The sequence below is a fragment of the Danio aesculapii genome, chromosome 12 (genome assembly GCF_903798145.1).
Source record: "Danio aesculapii chromosome 12, fDanAes4.1, whole genome shotgun sequence".
NCBI classification, from domain to species: Eukaryota; Metazoa; Chordata; class Actinopteri; order Cypriniformes; family Danionidae; genus Danio; species Danio aesculapii.
The window spans coordinates 6,135,280-6,157,717 of record NC_079446.1 but is presented as its reverse complement, the minus strand read 5'-3'; the positions used below and the strand labels follow the sequence as shown (position 1 = coordinate 6,157,717).

The 22,438-nt window shown below is 33.3% G+C and overlaps 1 protein-coding gene across 9 annotated transcripts in view; it reads right to left on the bottom strand.

Moving 5' to 3' along the window:
* The window catches only part of plce1 (phospholipase C, epsilon 1), a 158,402-nt gene that overhangs the window by 23,549 nt on the left and 112,415 nt on the right, over window positions 1-22,438 (bottom strand). For 6 of the 9 annotated variants that reach the window (XM_056469436.1, XM_056469437.1, XM_056469438.1 and 3 more), the window contains 14 exons: window positions 22,103-22,225; window positions 19,889-20,025; window positions 19,564-19,802; window positions 17,685-17,746; window positions 15,897-16,062; window positions 15,643-15,750; window positions 13,487-13,603; window positions 13,223-13,381; window positions 10,093-10,222; window positions 9,833-9,865; window positions 5,605-5,714; window positions 5,402-5,519; window positions 3,840-3,971; window positions 288-575 (listed from right to left, as the gene is read on the bottom strand). In XM_056469436.1, coding sequence (XP_056325411.1) covers window positions 288-575; window positions 3,840-3,971; window positions 5,402-5,519; window positions 5,605-5,714; window positions 9,833-9,865; window positions 10,093-10,222; window positions 13,223-13,381; window positions 13,487-13,603; window positions 15,643-15,750; window positions 15,897-16,062; window positions 17,685-17,746; window positions 19,564-19,802; window positions 19,889-20,025; window positions 22,103-22,225 — 1,922 coding nt within the window. The remainder of the gene's footprint in view (window positions 1-287; window positions 576-3,839; window positions 3,972-5,401; window positions 5,520-5,604; window positions 5,715-9,832; window positions 9,866-10,092; window positions 10,223-13,222; window positions 13,382-13,486; window positions 13,604-15,642; window positions 15,751-15,896; window positions 16,063-17,684; window positions 17,747-19,563; window positions 19,803-19,888; window positions 20,026-22,102; window positions 22,226-22,438) is intronic. The other 3 variants (XM_056469441.1, XM_056469445.1, XM_056469443.1) reach the window with 1 other exon arrangement.

Genomic DNA, 22,438 nt, shown 5'->3' with positions numbered 1-22,438 from the left:
TTTCAACTGCCTACAGAACAAACCATCCTTCCATAATGACTTGCATAATTACCCTAACTTGCCTAATTAACCTAATTAACCTAGTTAAGCCTTTAAATTGCACTTTAATCTGAATACTAGTATCCTGAAAAATATCTAGTCAAATATTAATTACTGTCACCATGGCAAAGATAAAATAAATCAGTTATTAGAAATGAGTTATTAAAATTATTATGTTTAGAAATATGTTACAAAAAATCCTTCTGAAATTGGGGCAAAATGCAAGCGGAGCAGATCCTGCTCTTTACCGTCGGTCTGATAGTTGAGGGCCACCAGCTGGACTCCGTGCAGCCAGAAGATGAGCGGATTGGGGTTGGCAGAGTCGATGCGTGTGGCCGCCGGGTACGTGCGCAGCAGCTGGCAGCTTGTGTGCTGGATGAGCTTCTGTGAGTAGCGGCGACACAAGCGCTTTGCTGCGTTCTCGTTCACAGAGGAGATGTGGTAGCATTTGGGTGTGCGGATGATGGAGCTCAGAGAGGTGCTCGGGCTTAGACATGTTTGCTCCTCCGAGTTCATGCGAATGCCCTCAAGACTGGCTGCAGAAATAAAATAAGGAGAGTGAGTTTTTGATTCTGAAATCACAACAGCTGCCAGAAGTGTTCAAATGTGACGCTAAAACTGACATCATTAAATGAATACCTCATGTGAGGCGGAGTTGCAGCTCCAGTTTTACAAAAAGACAAAAACTAAATCAGTTTACAGTAAATTTAGATCACTGATGCATCCTCACTGACAACACTAGAGCAAGCTGTAGGCTGTTTTATTAACACGTTTATGTTTAACTGTACGTTAACTTGTAGGACTTTATATTTTATATTACAACAATATTTATAACTTCGCTTTTATCTAATTTTCTACTACTATTATTATTATTATTATTATTATTATTATTATTATCATCATCATTATTAACTTCAATACAGTGCTGTATTGATATAGAGTAGAATGCGAAATTATTACTATTATTATTATTATTGTTATTATTATTATTATTATTACAGTGCTGTATTGATACACAGTTGCAAAACTATTATTATTATTATTACTACTACTACTACTACTACTACTACTACTACTACTATTATTATTATTATTATTATTATTATTATTATTATTATTATTATTATTATTATTATTATTAACACAGTGCTATATTGATATACAGTTGCAAAATTAATATTAATAATATTATTATTATTATTATTATTATTATTAATACACTGCCGTATTGATATACAATTAAATGCTAAATTATTATTATTATTATTATTATTACAATGTTGTATTGATATACAATTAAATGCTAAATTATTATTATTATTATTATTATTATTATTAATAGTGTTGTTTTGATATACAATTAAATGCTAAATTATTATTATTATTATTATTATTATTGTTATTATTATTATTAATACAGTGTTGTATTGATATACAATTAAATGCTAAATTATTATTATTATTATTATTATTATTATTGTTATTATTATTATTAATACAGTGTTGTATTGATATACAATTAAATGCTAAATTGTTATTATTTTTATTATTATTATTATTATTATTATTATTATTATTATTATTAATACAGTGTTGTATTGATATACAATTAAATGCTAAATTGTTATTATTTTTATTATTATTATTATTATTATTATTAATACAGTGTTGTATTGATGTACAATTAAATGCTAAATTATTATTATTATTATTATTAATACACTGCTGTATTGATATACAATTAAATGCTAAATTATTATTATTTTTATTATTATTATTAATACAGTGTTGTATTGATATACAATTTAATGCTAAACTATTATTATTTTTATTATTATTAATATTATTAATACAGTGTTGTATTGATGTACAATTAAATGCTAAATTATTATTATTTTTATTATTATTATTAATACAGTGTTGTATTGATATACAATTTAATGCTAAATTATTATTATTTTTATTATTATTAATACACTGCTGTGTTGATTTACAAATAAATGCTAAATTGTTATTATTTTTATTATTATTATTATTATTATTGTTATTATTATTATTAATACAGTGTTGTATTGATGTACAATTAAATGCTAAATTATTATTATTATTATTATTATTATTATTAATACACTGCTGTATTGATATACAATTAAATGCTAAATTATTAATTATTATTATTATTATTATTAATAGTGTTGTATTGATATACAATTTAATGCTAAATTATTATTATTTTTATTATTATTAATATTATTAATACAGTGTTGTATTGATATACAATTAAATGCTAAATTATTATTATTTTTATTATTATTATTAATACACTGCTGTATTGATATACAATTAAATGCTAAATTATTATTATTTTTTTATTATTATTAATATTATTAATACAGTGTTGTATTGATATACAATTAAATGCAAAATTATTATTATTAATACAGTGTTGTATGAAAATAAAATTAAATGCTAAATTACTATTATTTTTATTATTTTTTTTTTTATTTATTTATTATTATTATTATTATTATTAATACAGTGCTGTATTGATATAAAATTAAATGCAAAATTATTATTATTATTATTTTAATTTTATTATTATTATTACAGTTAAAACTATGTTTCCCACGTGATGTTTAACTTAGCAAGTTTTAATATTCCTAAAAACAATTGTAAAGTCAATATTATTAGCCCTCTTCAGATTTTGTTTTATTATTGGCTTCAGAACAAACCACTGTTGTACAATGACTTGCCTAATTAACATACCTTGCATAGTTAATCTAATCACCCCAGTTAACCCTTTAAATTCCACTTCAAGTTGAATACTACAATCTGTCAAAAAAAAATTTTTTAATATTATGCACGGCAAAAGACAAAAGAAATCAGTTATTAGAAATTAGTTATTAAACTATAATGTTTAAATGTGAGTTGCGAAAAATCTTCTACATTAAACAGCACTTGGGAAATATGTTTTAAATAAGTCAAATTTCCCAGGAGGACTAACATTTTTGTCCTCAACCACATAACCACAAATATCACAGATTTGTTCTCATCATCAACAAAATTTAGTCAGAATTCTTTCCTCCAAATCATGACCGTAACATCAAAACACTGCTCCAAAATATTGATAATATATGTTATAGATATGGTGAAATATTGAAATAATTTGCCTCTACAGTCGTACACAAGCTGCACAGTCAACAAAGAGCCATTTTAATTAAAGCCAAATAATCGACAACATTTCCAAGTTTTATTTCCTGCAGTGAATTGTAGGTAAACATTAATAAAATCATCCAGCATTTATTTTTGTTTTGTTTTTTTACACCTTTTGGCAAATACTTTGGTACTAAAATAAACTGTCCAATAGAATCAAAATGAATACAGGCCTGAATCCAAAGACATTGATTAATTACTTCAAAAGTCCACCAACAAATCTAGCATTGCTATGGAAAGACATGAGAGCAAGTAAATAAAAGGGGTTTGAACTATTAATGAAATAAAAAATAAACTGATAAAAAGGACAGATACGCTTCTGCTGGAATGGCAGGAAGTTCACATCCATTAAGGCTTTCAAAGCATAGAGCCACTTGCCCTCCAAAAGTGCTGCTTCTTAAAAAGCACATGCTTGTTTTCTCAGACAGCCAGCCACTGGAAATATTCTGTAGAAAGGCATTTTTATGTGCTTTCGAGGGACTTCAAAATAATGGAAAACTTGAGAGCTCTTTCCCCATGGGTGCTCTAAGTGGGTGTTCTGCTTCCTGCGTGCCCTGTGCAAAAAAAAAAAACCTAAGCAAACGTACCTTTCCCTGGAGCTCGGACCAGCGTCACAGGCTCCCCGGGGCTCCCGCGAGCAGGAGCGCTGCCAAAGATGGATTTCCGGCTCTTTCGGTCTTTCCCCCTTCCAGAGCCTGATGGAGAGAGGGTGGAGAGGCCTAGTTCCCACGCACACAAACACAAACAAACACATATGTAAGGTCACGGCTGCAGGGTAAACGCTCCTCCAGAACTCTGCTAGTTTGTTCAAGACTCGCCTCTGGGACCGTTACGGTTTCAAGCAAAGTCCAACACCTGAATCTCATTTAACCGCCCTTTTCACTAATTCAGCAAATTCTACAATGACACGTAGCACAAGCATACAGTAGGAGTCAAAATGATTAGAAATAAAATGATCATTTATAATATTTCCCAAATGATGTTTAACAGAGCAAGGCATTTTTCACAGTATTTATAATATGTATAATAGTATGTATAATATTTTTTCTTCTGGAAAAAGTCTTGTTTGTTTTATTGCTGCTAGAATAAAAGCAGTTTTAAATTTTTTTAAAAACATTTTAAGGACATGTTATTAGCCCCCTTAGGCAATATTATTTTTCAATAATCTACAGAACAAACCTTCATTATACAACGACTTCCTAATTACCCTAACCTGCCTAGTTAAGCTAGTTAAGCTTTTAAATGTCTTTTAAATGTAAGCTGAATACTAGCGACCAATATCTTTAAATCTTTAAAAATATCTAGTCAAATATTATTTACTGTCATCATGGCAAAGATAAAATAAATCAGTTATTAGAAATGAGTTATTAAAACTAATATGTTTAGAAATAAGTTAAACAAAATCTCTCCGTTAAACAGAAATTCTAGTTGTTAGTGTTATTATTATTGTTGCTGTCAATTTGTACTGTCATTATTACTATCATTATTATTATTATTATTGTTGTAGTTGTTGTCATTTTTTACTGTCATTATTAGTATCATCATTATTATTATTATTATTATTATAGTTACAAAATCACCTGAATGAATCACTTGATGTCTTTGTGGGAGAAACCGGAGCACTCTGAGAAAACCCACACCAACATGGGGAGAACTTGCAAAATCCACACAGAAATGACAACTGGCCTAGCGGGGACTCAAACCTTCTTGCTGTAAGATGACAGTGCTAACCACTGAGCTTATAATAGATATAAAAATCTAAATATAAAAACTAAATAACATACTTCATAATGTCAGCTGATGAATTAAAACAACGATATCACTGCTTAATATCGCACAATCCTAGATGAAGCTTATTAGTATGTTTATTTTAGGATAGCTTTTGAAGGTCATTAAGGTTTCAATTGTGTACTATAACTAGTAGTAGCTTATCTTATTACTATAACTAGTAGTTGCTTATTTCAGATATTGGACAGAACTTCTGCACGTCACCATTTCTGTCAATACTTTCAGTCTCCAAAACTGTTTTAGATGAAATCAACAATAATTTCAACCTAATATCGTTGTGCATCACTAATATTAAGCATTTCCCAGAGGCATTCCTCACGTTCTTCACTGTGGCTTTGTAATATTGTAGTGAAATGTATACCTGGGAATTTGATGGCCTGGCAGTAGATGACCAGATCCGACAGCTCTTGAGCAATCTGTCTGCTCTCCTTCTCGTTCTGGGGCAGGTAAAACTCCTCTCCCAGCTCCATGTCAAACATCTGAAAGAAAACATATGCACAGACAACACAGATCAAATCTAGATTCAGTCCCAAAAGAGCTTCAACAGTACTGATATACACCGACCTTTCCTTTGCTTCCAGCTTTTTTAAACCGCTTCGGCATCTCATCATTGGACTCGTACTGAAGTTTCTCTGTGGATGACTTGCCTTCAGGTTTGTCATCCAGAATATTGTCTGTGGAAAAAAGATGCTAAACATTTATCTTGAGATTTTTTAGATTTCAGCCAAAAAAAAACAAAAAAAAAGAGGGAACAAGAAAACACTTCCATTTCAATCTGAAATAAAAACGTAGCCAAGCACAAAACAGATGAAGCAGTCATTTTTGGAGACAAAAGGAAGCCAAAAATACTGTGTGACATCAATTGTGCAGTCTTTAGTAAATGGATAGCTCAACAAAATGCTAATTCTGTCATAACCTACTCACCGCTTGCATTGTCTGAAAACCTGCATTACTTTCTACTGCCAAAACAGAATGTTTGTCTTAGTGAACACTGATATTTATTGACACAATTCAAACTAAATTAAATGGAAATGAATGCCACTTTCTTATATGTAGACACAATTTTTGAACAACATGAGTGTGAGTAAATGATGACAAAATTATGCATATTTGGGGGAAATTTCCCATTAAAACAGACATCAACATAGTTTTTCTAATTTGCTGTGTATTTCCAAGTGAAACGGCCTGTCAGACAAGAAACCTGAAAGAGTGCCTCAAATACGAGGGCACTTGAATTTAATAATGATGAGAATTTGGATTTCATGGTAACTTTGATTTATCAGACAGATTTATTATCTGACCATCACAGAAGTAGTCAATAAACCCTGTCAGAAGCTGTCTGAATGTAATTACATGATGCCACACAAAGCAATCAGAGCTCTGAATTTTACCTTCCACAAATCCTGTATGATTTTTAACATTTACCTAAAAAGGATGGTAGCAAATGCATATCGGCTTATGAAAGCGGGATGAGTAAATGCCCAACATTCCCCCTGACTGCACAAACTCATAGCTGCGTCTCTGGGGAAATCCATATGGGAAAGAACAAAGTCTCTTTTAACAGAGAGCAAAGCAGGGCCTGAGAAACCAGATGGCTTTATTTTTTCCCCCAACGATGAGCCAGTGCCGCAAGCAAGGTCGAGCCACTTTCAAAACACCAAGCCAAAGTGAAAGCAAGAATGGGTTGTTGTGTTTTTACACACTGTACCACCCATCTTTATACTCAAAAAAGCACTGATTTATTCATGGCAGAGCAGACAGCACACACCTGATGAATCTCAGAAATGATTCTGCAAGCAGTCATACTGGAGAAAATAACAACGTTCAGCAGTAGGAATGACGAATTATATCACGGCACACTTTATAACATGGGTAGTTGACATGATGACATGTGTGTTAATAAAAAAGGCTAGTTCATAAACATACAATATCTACTGAAAGTTATTTTTACCAATTTTATTTTTGGAAATTATGAAATTTAACTGTGCTAAGAAACTGTACCAATATACAGTAGTGGCCAAAAGTGATGTACAAATTTGTGTGCAGTATGTAAGATTGACACCCAGTGGTTGAACTAGGTATTGCAGTTCAAATTATTACGACCCCACGCAAACACAGGTTGCCAGATTGTCAACACAAGCTAACATGCAAGACTATCGAGCATATACCGTTACTACATGCGGCGAGAAGTGACAAAGAAATCCTTTCCATGCTAAAGAAGTTTTTGTGCAAACCATCACCTGAAACTTCTATTTTAGAAACCGTTTCTTTATCGCAGCTAAACAACCGCATGAACTTCTGACAACGATCACCTCAGGTACTGATTATGTGCTTTTTTGTGTGTGAAATGCTATCAATGTGCGTTTAAATTCCCTTTATGTCACATTTGCTGCCATATTGAAACCTGTAAAAATAGTTTACTTCAGATCTTGAAAATAAATACTCAGCATGTACTTTTAATTATGTTAAAGTTTAGATTCTAATCTTTACCATTTCGTTAAAGTGCAGTGAGTGCACTATTCTGTGCTTCTGAACATCTGGTGTTTAAACGCTTGTTGTTAGGACATGCTGTTAAAATGTTTGATGCTCAGCTAATGTTTACGTTTGTAATATTGATACTGTTTTCTAATTAAAAACCACCTCATGGAATTTTCTAACTCTAAATATGTTCTCATTTTGGAGGCTGTCCTTCAGAGGTCGTGTTTTCAGCTGCACCTGCATACATTGAAGCAGTCTTCGAGACTGAAATGAAATACCATGTTTTTTCCACCAAGGCAACCCGGAGTGCTGAAATATAATTGGGTAAACTGGCAGTGGGCTGGTTAAAGAGACCAAAACAAAGCCAGACATTCTGACCCAGAATGCACAATTTCAAAGGAGAAAAACTGACTTTAACACTGTTTTTCAGATAAAAAAGCATGTTCACTTAGCAGGTTTCTTACATATACAGTGTGCAAACATATTATCAAGATTCATACACATTTTTACTACAAAACTTCCATGACTTTTCCAGGACTTGAGTCAATTTTCATGACCTAATGTTTCATGTAATGTCTACGTATTTGTGGTAAATCATAAGCAAAACAATGAACGTTTAAATTTATTACAGCATATCATAACACACAACAATCTCTTTAGTTTGAATTTATTTTTATATCTATGTAAAATAGATGATGCTTACACAGCACTAATGATGTGAGACCATGTTTTTGATCAAGAAAAGAAGTAAAAACAACTAACCTCCATTGCTTTATACAGATATGTCAAACTAATTTTAGATGATAATAGTTTGTTAAACTAGTAATAGTAGGTAAAACTGCTTCTATTGTAAAGCCACGAGCACTTTTCGCTCCATAGACTTCCATTCAAAAGCATGTGGCAGACCAGAAACGCAAGCATGTGTGACAAGTTTCGCATTTCACTGCATTTAAAAGTTTAAGCTTGGTGAATTCTTACCTGTGAAATCGCATCAGGTGATAGTGTTAGACCAATAAAAGATAATTTAAAATAAGAAATTTAAAATATGGAGCAATCGCTCCCTTTTATTAACGTCTAATCATATTGTTTAATACCACCCCTATTCACAGCGCCGTACAACAGAATTTCGCAAGCACAAGCTCTAGCGTGACCGCAGCTTCAGTCGCTTTGTACAAAACAAGTCTGCTAAATGACTAAATGTAAATGTACTTTCCATGACTTTTCCAAATCTTTGTGGGTTTTCTGTTCTTCCAAAACTTTTCCAGGCCTGAAAATGCCATGTAAAAATTCCATGACTTTTCTAGGTTTTCCATAACCGTATGATCCCCGGTATTATGATATTGTTATGCTTCAGAAAGGTCAAGAGTCAGCACCTTTAATGACCCAACAAATTTAATTAAAGCATTAAGATTTGAAGAAACACTAGAAAAACTACAGATGGTTAAAGTGTACAAAATTATTTAACTGGCATTTGCAAAAATAAATTAATAATCATCAGGGAGAGTGGGTTTTAAATTACTACGCAAAAAAAAATACTTCATACTAGATAGAACAATAATAGCTCAAAGAAAGTAAAGTACACACTGACTAAAATATAGCAAGTTATTAATATTCAATTGGTTATCTTTTACATTTGATTAACATTTACTCTCCTGTGCATTTTTTAAATAAGTATTTTATCACAAAGTTTTAAGTTCTCCAAGAAAAACCCAACATGTTGAGAAAATCGACAGCAGAGCATTAGTATGTTTGAATAAAGGGCTAAGATGTTCCTTTTACCACTACAATTTGCAATTATGGGTGGCACAGTGGGTAGCGCTGTCGTCTCACAGCAAGAAGGTCGCTAATTTGAGCCTCGACTGGGTCAGTTGGCGTTTCTGTGTGGAGTTTGCATGTTCTCCGTGTTCGCGTGGGGTTCCACCGGGTGCTCCGGTTTCCCCCACAGTCCAAACACATGCGCTATAGGTGAATTGAATAAACTAAATTGGTCGTAGTGTATGTGTGTGAATGGGAGTGTAAGGGTGTTTCCCAGTGATTGGTTGCAGCTGGAAGGGCATTCGCTGCATAAAACATATGCTGGATGAGTTCATTCCACCATGGCGACCCCAGATTAATAAAGGTACTAAGCCGAAAAGAAAATGAATGAATGAATGAATGAATTTGCAATTATTTAATAAATGACTGGTTACTTTATATCTCGCAAATGCATAGACGTCTACATTTTCCCCTAATGCTAAATCATATATAATGACATTACATTTGAAACATGTCAGCTTGTCAACTACCCACATATTCTCACACACAGTGCGTTTACCTTCCTGGCCATAGGAGGCATTGAGGACGTCAGCTAAGAAAAAGGACCAAAAAAAAAAAGAGGAAAGAGAATGAAAGAAAGGAGGGGGAGTGGAAAAAGGACATCATGCTACAGAGTGAAGGTGCCATCGTGAGAACAGTAAAAGATCGTGAGAGGGTTAGTGAACAGGACAGAACATTCCACTGCATGTTTTAATAACTGCTTTCCATTAAAGTTGAAATAAAGGCCATGATGGCTGAAGCTATGCAAAGTATGCTTACCGTCAGACAGCGACTCGTAATCGTAATCATACTCGTCTTCCTCCTCCTCCTCTTCATCATTGTTTCCCAGTGGCGTTGTGCTGACTGTGCCGTTGTTGGCCTGAGCCTGCATGTGGGCAAGCTGATGAGCCTTTTTAAATGGGAAAAGTTAAGAGTTAGGTCTCAAACTTGACTTGATTTGTTAGATGAATGCTTCATGGACAGATTTGTTGATAGTAAAAATGTTTAACAGTTAGTCAAAAGCACATTGAAGCAGAGCAGATATCTGCAGCACTGGACAGTCCCTCATTCAAACAATTCCACACATTCTCCACCATTTGCGCGCTTATTAAATGTTTATTAAATTTGATTGTGCTTTTCGAAATGAGACAAGTACTTCCAGCTCAGTACATGACACGGGTTTAAATGCATTCTGCAGATTTCTTGGAAGAAAATCAGAGCTGATGAATTTAAAGCACTGTTATAGAAACTCACACTGATATGAGTACAAACCTAATGCTTCAACACATATCAAAGATCCTCCAAGTGCCGATCTAGCAATCCTGTTTGCAGTTTGTGTATATACACCTCGTGTGAATAAGATGATATAGATTTGAATTGTTCATCTTTTAGTCTATTCTGTTTTCAACTCCCTGAATAAAACAAATGAAGTTGAATACATTTTCACTAAGCTCTATTTGTTGTGTTGCAGGATACATCAGAATAATAAAGATGTGCTTTAATACAATAAAGCTCTTTTTCTTCTTGGTGTGACAGATGACTGCAGACACCTTCAGTTTGCTGCATTACTTTATTTATTCTGCATAAAGATGGAAATATACAGACAAACGTGCAAGTTACAAATGTATTTTCTGACTGGTGTTTTTTGTTTTTTTCTTTCTTTCTTTATCATTCATCCTTTCTTTCTTATTATCCTTCCTTCCTTATCCTTTCTTTCATTCCTTCTTTCCTTGTTTTTTCATTCTTTCTTTCCTTTCTTGTTTCTTTGCTTTCTTCCTCCTTGTTTTTGTCCATCCTTTCTTTCTTTTTTTCCCATCCTTTCCTCCTTTCCATCACTTCTTCTATCATTTTTTCTTTCCTCCTTTCCATCACTTCTTTCTATCCTTTTTCCTTTCTTTCTTTCTTTCTTTCTTTCTTTCTTTCTTTCTTTCTTTCTTTCTTTCTTTCTTTCTTTCTTTCTTTCTTTCTTTCTTTCTTTCTTTCTTTTCTTTCTTTCTTTCTTTCTTTCTTTCCATCTATCCTTTCTTTCCTTCCTTCCTTATAATCCTTCCTTTCCTCCCCCCATATCATTCTTTCCTTCCTACATTTCTTTTTTCGTTCTTTCTTTCCTTGTTTTTTCATTATTTCCTCCTTGTTTCTTTCCTTAGTCCTTGTTTCTTTCCTTCGTCCTTGTTTCTGTCCTTCGTCCTTGTTTCTGTCCTTCATCCTTGTTTCTTTTCTTTCTCCTTGTTTCTTTACCTCCTTCTTTGTTTCTTTCTTTCTTTCCTTCCTCCTCGTTTCTTTCTTTCCTTTGTTGTTTCTTTCCTTCCTTATCGTTTCTTTACTTCTTTCCTTGTTTCTTTACATCCTTCCTTGTTTCCTTCCTTCCTCCTTGTTTCTTTACTTCCTCCTTGTTTCTTTAATTCCTTCCTTGTTTCTTTCCTTCCTTCCTTGTTTCTTTCCTTCCTCCTTGTTTCTTTCCTTCCTTGTTTCTTTACTTCCTTGTTTCTTTCCTTCATCCTTGTTTCCTTCCTTGTTTCTTTCTTTCCTTTGTTGTTTCTTTTCTTCATCCTTGTTTTTTTCCTTCCTTTCTTGTTTCTTTCCTTCCTTGTTTCTTTCCTCCTTGTTTCTTTTCTTCATCCTTGTTTTTTCTTCCTTCCATCCTTGTTTCTTTCCTTCCTTTCTTGTTTCTTTCCTTCCTTGTTTCTTTCTTTCCTTGTTTCTTTCCTTGCTTTCTTGTTTCTTTCCTTCCTTCCTTGTTTCTTTCCTTCCTCCTTGTTTCTTACCTTCCTCCATGTTTCTTTCCATCCTTCCTTTCTTTTTATCCATCCTTCTTTTCAATCATTTCCTTCCATCCTTTCTTTATGTCTTTCTTTCTTCATCTTATCATCTTATCCTTTCCTTCCTTCCCTCCTTCCTTCCTTCCTTCCTTCCTTCCTTCCTTCCTTCCACTTTATTATTTCCTTTCCTTGTTTTTTAATTTTTCTGTCTTGTTTCTTTCCTTCCTTGTTTCTATCCATCCTTCCTTCCATCTTCCCTTCTTTCACCATCCATCCTTTCTTCATCCTTGTTTTTTCGTTCCATCCATCCTTTTTCCATCCTTTCTTCCTCATCATTGTTTCTTTCTTTCCATTCTTCCTTCTTTCCTTATTCTTTCTTTCCTTCCTTATCACCCATCCTTTCTTTCTTTCCTTCCTTTCTTTTCCTCCATCCTTTCTTTCCTTCCTTCCTTTATAATCAGCCACCCTTTTTCCTTCCTTTCTCTTACCACCCATCCATCCTTCTTTCCTTCCTTTCTTTCTTATCATCCTTTCTTTGATTCCTTCCTTCCTCTTTATTTATAAAGCACTTTCCCACCAATTAACTACCAATTGATGCAAAGTGCTGTACAATCAGGAAAGACTAAGAGGTATAGGAGTCAAAGCAAAAACAGATAAAAAAAAACACAAGGCAGCTATTGACACAACAATTACTCACATACAGTAACAATAGATATAACGGACATAGATAACAAAACACAAGGCAGCCAACAAACAAAACAAAACAGGCAACATAACTAAGGAAATGTGTTAGTTCATTCAGGAAAGGTTTAGTATAAAGATAATTGGCAAGATAACTGTTATAACACAATAGTCTTAAAGTAATAGTTCACCCAAAGATACAAATTCTGCGTTCATTTACTCTCCTTCTTTCTGTTTAACACAAAAGAAAATATTTTGAAGATTGTTGGAAACTGATAGCCATTGTCTTCTACTATTTTATTTTCCTACAACAGATGTCAATAGTTACTGGTTGCCAAGATTCTTTAAAATATCTTCATTTGTGTTCAAAAGAAAAAGTAAACTCAAAGTTTTGAACAAATAAATACTGAAAAACTTTGGGTGAACTATCCCTTTAAGATCCGTTCTTTGCTACGTGCGATCCAATTTACCTTTTGTTTGAGAATGTCAACAGGAGCCTGGTGAGCTTTTAACTTCTTATTCTTCAGGAGGATTTTCCCTCGGAGCTGAAGGGGAGACGGAAGCAAAGGCTCGTCCGCAAAATCACTCTCAAACAGGAACTTGGTCACCAGCTTCTCACCAAACACAGTCTACACAGCAAAACACGCAAACCACATTCAAATTCCAACAGAAACGGACTCCTTAAATGAGCAAGAACTAATGGAAGCATTTTAATATAGTTCGCAAACATGTACCTTAAAAATCTCAGCCATTTTGCGCTGCTGAGGTAAAGAGCAATGGTTTTCTATGGACAGAATCACAGGCATCTCCGAGTTCACAAATGCTGCACGATTGATGGCCTCAACAACATCCTACAGGACACAAGAGCATTTTCAAACACCACAAACCATATACTGTATACTAAGGCTGTGCAATATGACAATATATATCATATGGACAAAATTATAAGTCAAATTCATATTACACTATATCTTTTATTTTGTTGTGCCACAAAAAACATTGTTTACGGAAATGCTTTTTCATAATTCATACAAGCAAATGTAACATCATGCTATGACGAGGATGCAAACAGAAACATGGATAACAGCATCATGAGAAGGTTTGCAATCTTGAAAGTACAATGTTTACATTTGCATTTTAATTAAGGATTTAAATATATATATATTAATATGATGAACTTGTATTTATTAATTTTAAAAAAGTATTTTATATTTTATTCATAATTATTTTATATTTCTACATTTTAATCAAACATTTGCCCTGAAGATCTAAATAAAGTGAGCAATATGTTATGAAGGAGTAAATCTTTGAGAATACTGTATACTGTAAAAAAATTAAATGGTCCCTACTTTATATATTAAGTGGCCTTAACTAATACTGTGCATCTGGAAAGTATTTTTAGTGCTTCACTTTTTCCACCGTTTTCTATGTTACAGCCGTCTTCCAAAGGAATTGTCTGTAGACCTCAAGAGACAGGATTGTCTCAAGGCACAAGGCTGGTGAAGGTTACAGAAAAATTTCTGCTGCTCTGAAAGCTCAAAGGAGCACACTGGCCTCCATCATCCGTAAGTGGAAGATGTTTGGAACCACCAGGACTCTTCCTAGAGCTGGCCGGCCATCTAAGCTGAGTGATCGGGGGAGAAGGGCCTTAGTCAGGGAGGTGATCAATAACCCGATGGTCACTCTGTCTGAGCTTCAGCGTTCTTCTGTGGAGAGAGGAGAACCTTACAGAAGGACAACCATCTGTGCAGCAATCCACCAATCAGGCCTGTATGGTAGATTGGCCAGACTGAAGCCACTCCCGCCTGGAATTTGCCCAAAGGCATCTGAAGGACTCTCAGAGCATAAGAAACAAAATTCTCTGGTCTGAGGAGACTAAAATTGAACTTTTTTAATGGCAAGCATTACATTTGGAGAAAACCAGGCACCGCTCATCACCAGGCTAATACCATCCCTACAGTGAAGCATGGTGGTGGCAGCATCATGCTGTGGGGATGTTTTTCAGCAGCAGGAACTGGAAGACTAGTCAGGATAGAGGGAAAGATGAATGCAGCAATGTACAGAGACATCCTGAATGAAAACCTGCTTCAGAGTGCTCTTGACCTCAGACTGGGGCGACAGTTCCTCTTCCAGCAGGACAATGACCCAAAGCACACCGCCAAAATATTAATGGAGTGGCTTCACAACAACTCGGTGAATGTCCTTGAGTGGCCCAGCCAGAACCCAAACATAAATCCTATTGAACATCTCTGGAGAGATCTGAAATGGCTGAACACCATCGCTTCCATCCAACCTAAAAGAGCTTGAGAGGTACTGCAAAGAGGAATGGGCAAAAATTCCTAAAGACAGGTGTACCCAAGCTTGTGGCATCATATTTAAGAAGACTTGAGGCTGTAACTGCTGCCAAAGGTGCATCAACAAAGTATTGAGCAAAGGCTGTGAATACTGATGTACATGTGATTTTTCAATTTTTTTTTTTATATAAATTTGCAACAATTAAAAAAAAAAATTCACATTGTCATTATGGGGTATTGTGTGTAGAATTTTGAGAAAATAAATTAATCCATTTTGGAATAAGGCTGTAACATACAGTAAAACAATTTGGAAAAAGTGAAGCGCTATGAATACTTTCCGAATGCACTGTATATACTGAAAATAATAATTTGCTACAATATATAGCAATATGAACTTTTTTTGTAATATCGCCCAGGCTTAATATCTGGACAATATAAATAAACTATTAATTGATTCAAGTTAAAGAAATGGTACCACATCGTGATATATATTGTTATCAGGATATGAGATGTCTTCTATCGCAATATGAATTTTTTTGTCATATCGCCCAGGCTTAACACATAAAATCAACAGAAGTCTTAGTTTCTAAACAGACCTTGAAAGGAATCTTAGTGGTAAGAGTATGTCCGTGGTAAATAACAGGCATGCCATCATCGCCATCCCAGCAGTCCAACTCAACGCTGCGACAACCCTGCAGCAACACCTGTGACAGATGCCATAAAACACATGAGCTCTGCATTCACTTCTACAGTACGGCATGTGAAAGGTGATATATTTATGGAGAGCATTGTGATTGGCTGTGTTTTTGACCTCTGATCGGGATAAACAGACAATGTGCTGAAGATGTACCTGGCTGTAGAGCTCCACTGAAGACTCTCCCTTCAGCTGATGCCCCGTCAGGTATGTGTTATGAGAGGACTCAATGTAATAGTACGACAGCGGATGCTGGAGCTCATCCAGGTTCACTTGAGACTCCTCGTTTTTAGAGGCAAAGTTGTCCTTGTCCATTAGAAACCTTTGAGAGGCACGGCAACTTATTAACACTTTAAAATAAGGTTGTATTAGTTAATGCATTTATTAAATGGAACAAACAATGAACCATATATTTATTTCAGTTTTAGTTCATGTTATTTAACATTATTTAACATGTAAATATTGTTATTTAACATGTAATTAATGTTATTAAACATGTAATTATTGTTATTTAACATAATTAATATTACTTAGCATGCAATTATTGTTATTTAACATGTAATTATTGTTATTCAAAGTAATTATTGTTATTTAACATGTAAATATTGTTATTTAACATGTAATTAATGTTATTAAACATGTAATTATTGTTATTTAACATAATTAATGTTACTTAGCATGCAATTATTGTTATTTAACATGTAATTATTGTTATTCAAAGTAATTATTGTTATTTAACATGTAATTATTGTTATTTAACATGTAATTATTGTTATTTAACATGCAATTAATGTTATTGAACATGTAATTATTGTTATTTGACATTTAATTATTGTTATTTAACATGCAATTATTGTTATTCAAAGTAATTATTGTTATTTAACATGTAATTATTGTTATTTAACATGTAATTATTGTTATTTAACATGCAATTAATGTTATTGAACATGTAATTATTGTTATTTGACATTTAATTATTGTTATTTAACATGCAATTATTGTTATTCAAAGTAATTATTGTTATTTACCATGTAATTATTGTTATTGAACATTATTATTGTTATTTAACATGTAATTAACGTTATTTAACATGTAATTATTGTTATTTAACATGTAAATATTGTTATTTAACATGCAATTATTGTTATTTAACATGTAATTAATGTTATTTAACATGTAATTAATGTTATTTAACGTAATTATTGTTATTTAACATGTAATTAATGTTATTTAACGTAATTATTGTTATTTAACATGCAATTAATGTTATTTAATGTAATTGTTGTTAATTAAAATGCAATTAATGTTATTTAACGTAATTATTGTCATTCAACGTAATTATTGCTATTTAACATGCAATTATTGTTATTCGATGTAATTATTGTTATTTAACATGTAATTAATATTATTTAACATGCAATTATTGTTATTCAACGTAATTATTGGTATTTAACATGTAATTATTGTTATTTAACACATAATTAATGTTATTTAACATGCAATTATTGTTATTCCACGTAATTATTTTTATTTAACATGTAATTAATGTTATTCAACGTAATTATTGTTATTTAACATGTAATGAATGTTATTCAATGTAATTATTGTTATTTAACATGTAATTTTTGTTATTTGACATGTAATTTAATGAAAATACAGTTGTTAATTGTTCGTTCACATTCATGCATGCAGCATTAACTACTGTTAACAAGCGTGAATTTAGATGTGTTGATATTAATAAATGCTGTCCAAGTGTTGTTCATAATTAGCTCATGTTAGTAAATATATTAGGTAATGAAACCTTATTGTAAATGTGACCATTAACTTTAGGTCATGCAGCAGAGAATACACAAAACGAGCAGATTATCTAGATATGCCAAAGTATTGTGTTTCTGAAAGTGCTGCTCCACATTATACTGTCAAATACATTTAATAAAAGTAAACCTGGCGAATCCTTCAAACGACATCCACCCCATCTGACGCATGCTTGAAGAAGGCTCAAATTTCTACAGAAACAATGAAAACAAATTAAAAGTTATTACATTGGCATGCATATCATTAGACGTCTCATTGGTGATTTATGAGCTGGTGAGATGTTAATATCGAACTGTCAGTCAGCAACTCTTGTTCTTAATAAAGGAGGAATCAATTGTCCATGTTGTTAAAGGTAAATGATGACCCACCGCTGATACCTTTAAAACCATGCCAGACCCTTTACAGAGCTCTGAAACTATTTTCCTTTTTGACAAAAAAGGTTTCATGTAAATAACATGAAAAGAAATGGACTAAATACAGTATGACATGTTTTAAAAGGTTTAAAATAGTTAGACAAGACAAGAGACAGACTGAAAGTTGTGTAATGCAGGTCCTAAAAATTAGGTTTGGTGGTAAAATAACAAGGTTTCTTTAAGAATGTTTTCAGTATCAGCTGGTTTGTATATCAATAAATGATCAATGTGGTTACACACAACTCCATAAATGAGTGCAACTAAAATAGTCATCTATTTAGAGCATAAAATAAACAGTTAAAATAACAAAACACATGTTTTGAGCATGTTTATATTCATTTTCAGACAACACTGCCAATGTTTTAACTTGAGTATATAAACACGAGAGAACATGCAAACTCCACACAGAAATGCCAACTGACCCAGCTGAGGCTCGAACCAGTGACCTTCTTGCTGTGAAGCGACAGCACTACCTACTGCACCACCACGTCACCAATTTTGTGTGTGTGTGTGCGTGCGTGCGTGCGTGCGTGCGTGCATGTATGTATGTATGTATGTATGTATGTATGTATGTATGTATATATATATATATATATATATATATATATATATATATATATATATATATATATATATATATATATGTATATATATATATATATATATACACACACACACACATTGTACACTGTATATAATTTAGCGGAATAATCCTGCTTTTCAACAAATGAAAACATTTGGTATTTTTTGACCAATTGTCATTTTCCAGGGGAAAAAAATCTCTAAATTACAATATTTTTATCTAAAATTTGTAAGAAATGTATTCAAACCTTTATATAAACATACAAACTCACTACTTTACTCAAAAACATATCTAATAAATCCTCTCTCCTTTGTTGCTTTGCTTACAATTGAGTACTTCATAACATGTTCTTTAATGCAAGTGTTTTTAAAGTCAGATAATGTCCGCGCCAGTGGTGTAGTGGTTAGTGCGTCGACACATGTACTCCGGTGCTCACAGCGACCAGAGTTCGATTCCCGCCTCGCGGTCCTATGCCGATCCTTTCCCCCTCTTTGCTCCCCACGCTTTCATGTCAATACTCTATACTGTCCTGTCCATTAAAGGTGAAAACCCCCCAAAAAATAATTTAAAAAAAATAATAAAAATCAGATAATCATTAATGTAAGGTTAATTAATATTAGCATTTTTTGACTTAAAGACACTACTTTGAATTGTAAACAGTGGTTTGAGATTATTGAAGAAATTCTGGCAATGAAAGAACATGCATACGTCAAGGATGAGAAAAAGCTTTCTAAAAAGACTGGAAAATGTATTGTTGTTATGCATGTACAAAAAATTCTTTGTATAATTCTACGCACTGAGAGGTGCATGGCATGTATCTATTATATCTGTGTACAAAAAAACACAGCATAAATCAAATATCTCTCCTAAGTGTTTGAAGTAATTTTTTTTATCTGCATTGTTAAATTGTACAATAAATTAAATAAAAATAAAAGTTATAAAAAAAATATATTAACATTTATAGATCTGATCACTGCAATCTATAAACCTGGCAATGTTTTAGGGAACTCACCTGTATGATGCTGAGGATCTCATCATAGCTCAGATGTTCTCGCTGACAGTTGACCAAGAAATCATTGAGCTGCGAGATGGCCAGTCCCAGCACACCCAGTGAGGAATTCTCCACTCCAGTGCCATTGCTCACAATACTGGCAGCTGCTATGGCATCTGAAATCTGCTTCTGGTTTTCAGACATCTGCTGGCGCGTGCGGATAAAAAGGCCCAGGTCAGAGCCGTTGCGAGTCAGGAGATCTGTACAGAGACCAAGCTTTGTAAATATGTCCTACTTACAAAGTTACACTGGTTTGAAAATGACCCTGTCATTCACACATGCTCACCCAGGTCTGGCTGCAGTCCGGTTAGCTTGTCGTCAATCCTCAGTGTGGTGTAGAGAGGGACAGATTCAGGGCCCGATCGACTGCAGGGCACGGCGTAGGTGTCGAAAAGTTCCTTCAGATCCTTACGACTGCGAATGCTGGAGACACAAGCAGACAAAACGTTTTCAGAATCAGAAAGAGCTTTATTTCCAGGTATTTCTACACCTACTCAGTCTTCGCTGAGGCCAGCTTCCAGCCTCCGCCACTGAGACTGCAGCTCTGCACAAGACGTTTGGCCAGCGGAGAAATTAAAATGGTCGTGCCCAACTGAGTCTGGTTTCTCTCAAGGTTTTTTTTCTTCACTTTCACCATTTAGTGAAGTTTTTTTTCCCTCTCCGCTGTCGTCACTAGCTTGCATGGTTCGGGATCTATAGAGCTGCGCATCGTTGTATTTGCTCTTCAGTGTTTGAACTCTCACTAGTGATTTTAAACCACACTGAACTGAGCTAAACTGAACTGAACTTAAACACTACAAACTGAACTACACTGTTCCTATTTACTATGACCTTTTATGTGAAGCTGCTTTGACACAATCTACATTGTATAAGCGCTATACAAATAAAGGTGAATTGAATTGAATTGAAGTATGTTTACATAAATGAGAACATTTTTTCTTGACAGAAGCTTCCACAGTGGAATGACAGTCACAGGACACAAACACTGCTTATAAGTCATTAAAAAAAAAGTAATTAGAGAACAAAAATATACAAACTGACAGATTCATACAGTTCTCAACATAGAGTAAATAATTTTTTTAATACATTTCTCAGTAAATATAGCCTATATATTTTGGTGCTTTTAAATGAAGCAGTTTTATTAAACAGGTATATGCATTAAAACATTTTTAGGAATAGAAATATATTTAAATTCAAAAGAGTTATTGCAAAAAAACAGAACAAAAATATATGGTATATATATTACAAACTACAAAATTGCAACTAAATTTGATATATTTTGTGTTTTTCTTTTGATTTATCCTGTTTATTAACATTGTATTTCATATTTTTCCCTAGCATATTTATTTGATCTTACAATTTTTGGACTATGATCATAAATGTTTTAGTTCGATTGGTTCCAATTTTGGTTCTGGTGCTGACTAATCTAATGTAAATGCACAAATGTATTGTTGTAAAGAATCCTATAGAAAATATTAGTTGAAAAGAGAAATCTGTGAGGGGTGTACTCATTTATGTACAGTATGTACAGTACAGGTATAATATTATATACAAAATTATATGTACAGCTAAATTATGTGGAAATTGAAATGTAAACTATGTATGGTGTTAATAATAATAATAATAATAATAATAATAATAATAATAATAATAATAATAATTAACAAACTCCCAGATTTAAAGGGCACCTATTTTACCCCTTTTACAAGATGTAAGATAAGCCTTTGGTGTCTCCAGACTGTGTTTGTAAATTTTCAGCTAAAATACCATCAGATTATTTATTATACAATGCAGAATATACGCATTTTGTTGTCTGAGGAGAGTGTAACCGTTTTTGTAGCCTGTGGCTTCAAATGCAAATGAGCTGCTTTTCCCCGCCCACCATTCCCATGTGCCTGACTGCTTCTCCTGCGTTACATCAGATAAACAGCAGTCAGTGACAGAGACAGACACGGATGAAGCTGAAATACAGCTCATTAGTCAAAAATACCACGTAAGTTTATTTGATGCATTTGTGGTGGAGTTTATTCAAGCCTTAGCGTTTACTGACACCATGCAGCAGTGGTGATTATAGCGGTTATGAATTACAAATCGATTTTACTGTCTTTATTACAAACATGCTGTTTTAAAAACATTTAAACTTATAAAACTTTTTTTTTTAAATAACAGAGTTGAAAGATATATGTTAATCCAAGTTTCTTTGCAAAAAATGTTCTGTGGACATGTGTATCCATGCTATTATAGAGACCTGGCGCCTGTCAATCAATTCGGTGGGCGGGGAAAAACACACTCCTATGTCACATTGCGGTGGGCCTCCAAATCACTGAGATTTGATCCTATTTTATTGCCAGGAAATTAAAAAAAAAGAGACTTGTTGTGTTTATATCACCACTCCAATATGACAGTGGACACACTATACCTACACACAGTTTTGTCCAAACAGATCCAAAAGATGATTTTGCATCATAGGTGCCCTTTAAAACACAGATGTGAATTCTACCTGAAAGATTTGAAGAGCTCCACAAATTCAACAAAGCTCATGATGCTGTCGGAGATCATGAGGTCCTGGAAGCCTCTGAAGCAGCCTTTCCCTCGACCGTGCCAGCTTCGACTGCTCCAGGCCCTGAAAAATTAGAACACATTTGTTATTGTGAACAATTCTCAAAAAAGCTAAAAAAAATAAAAATAAAATTAAAAAAAGCTCTAAATGACAGTATTTGTATTTGAGAATTCAAAGTAATATTTTTTCATCCCTTTATAAAATACATTTAACATTAACAATTTACTGCATTTTACAGTACCTAATAAATTAAGTAAATTAAGAAGAACATCTGTA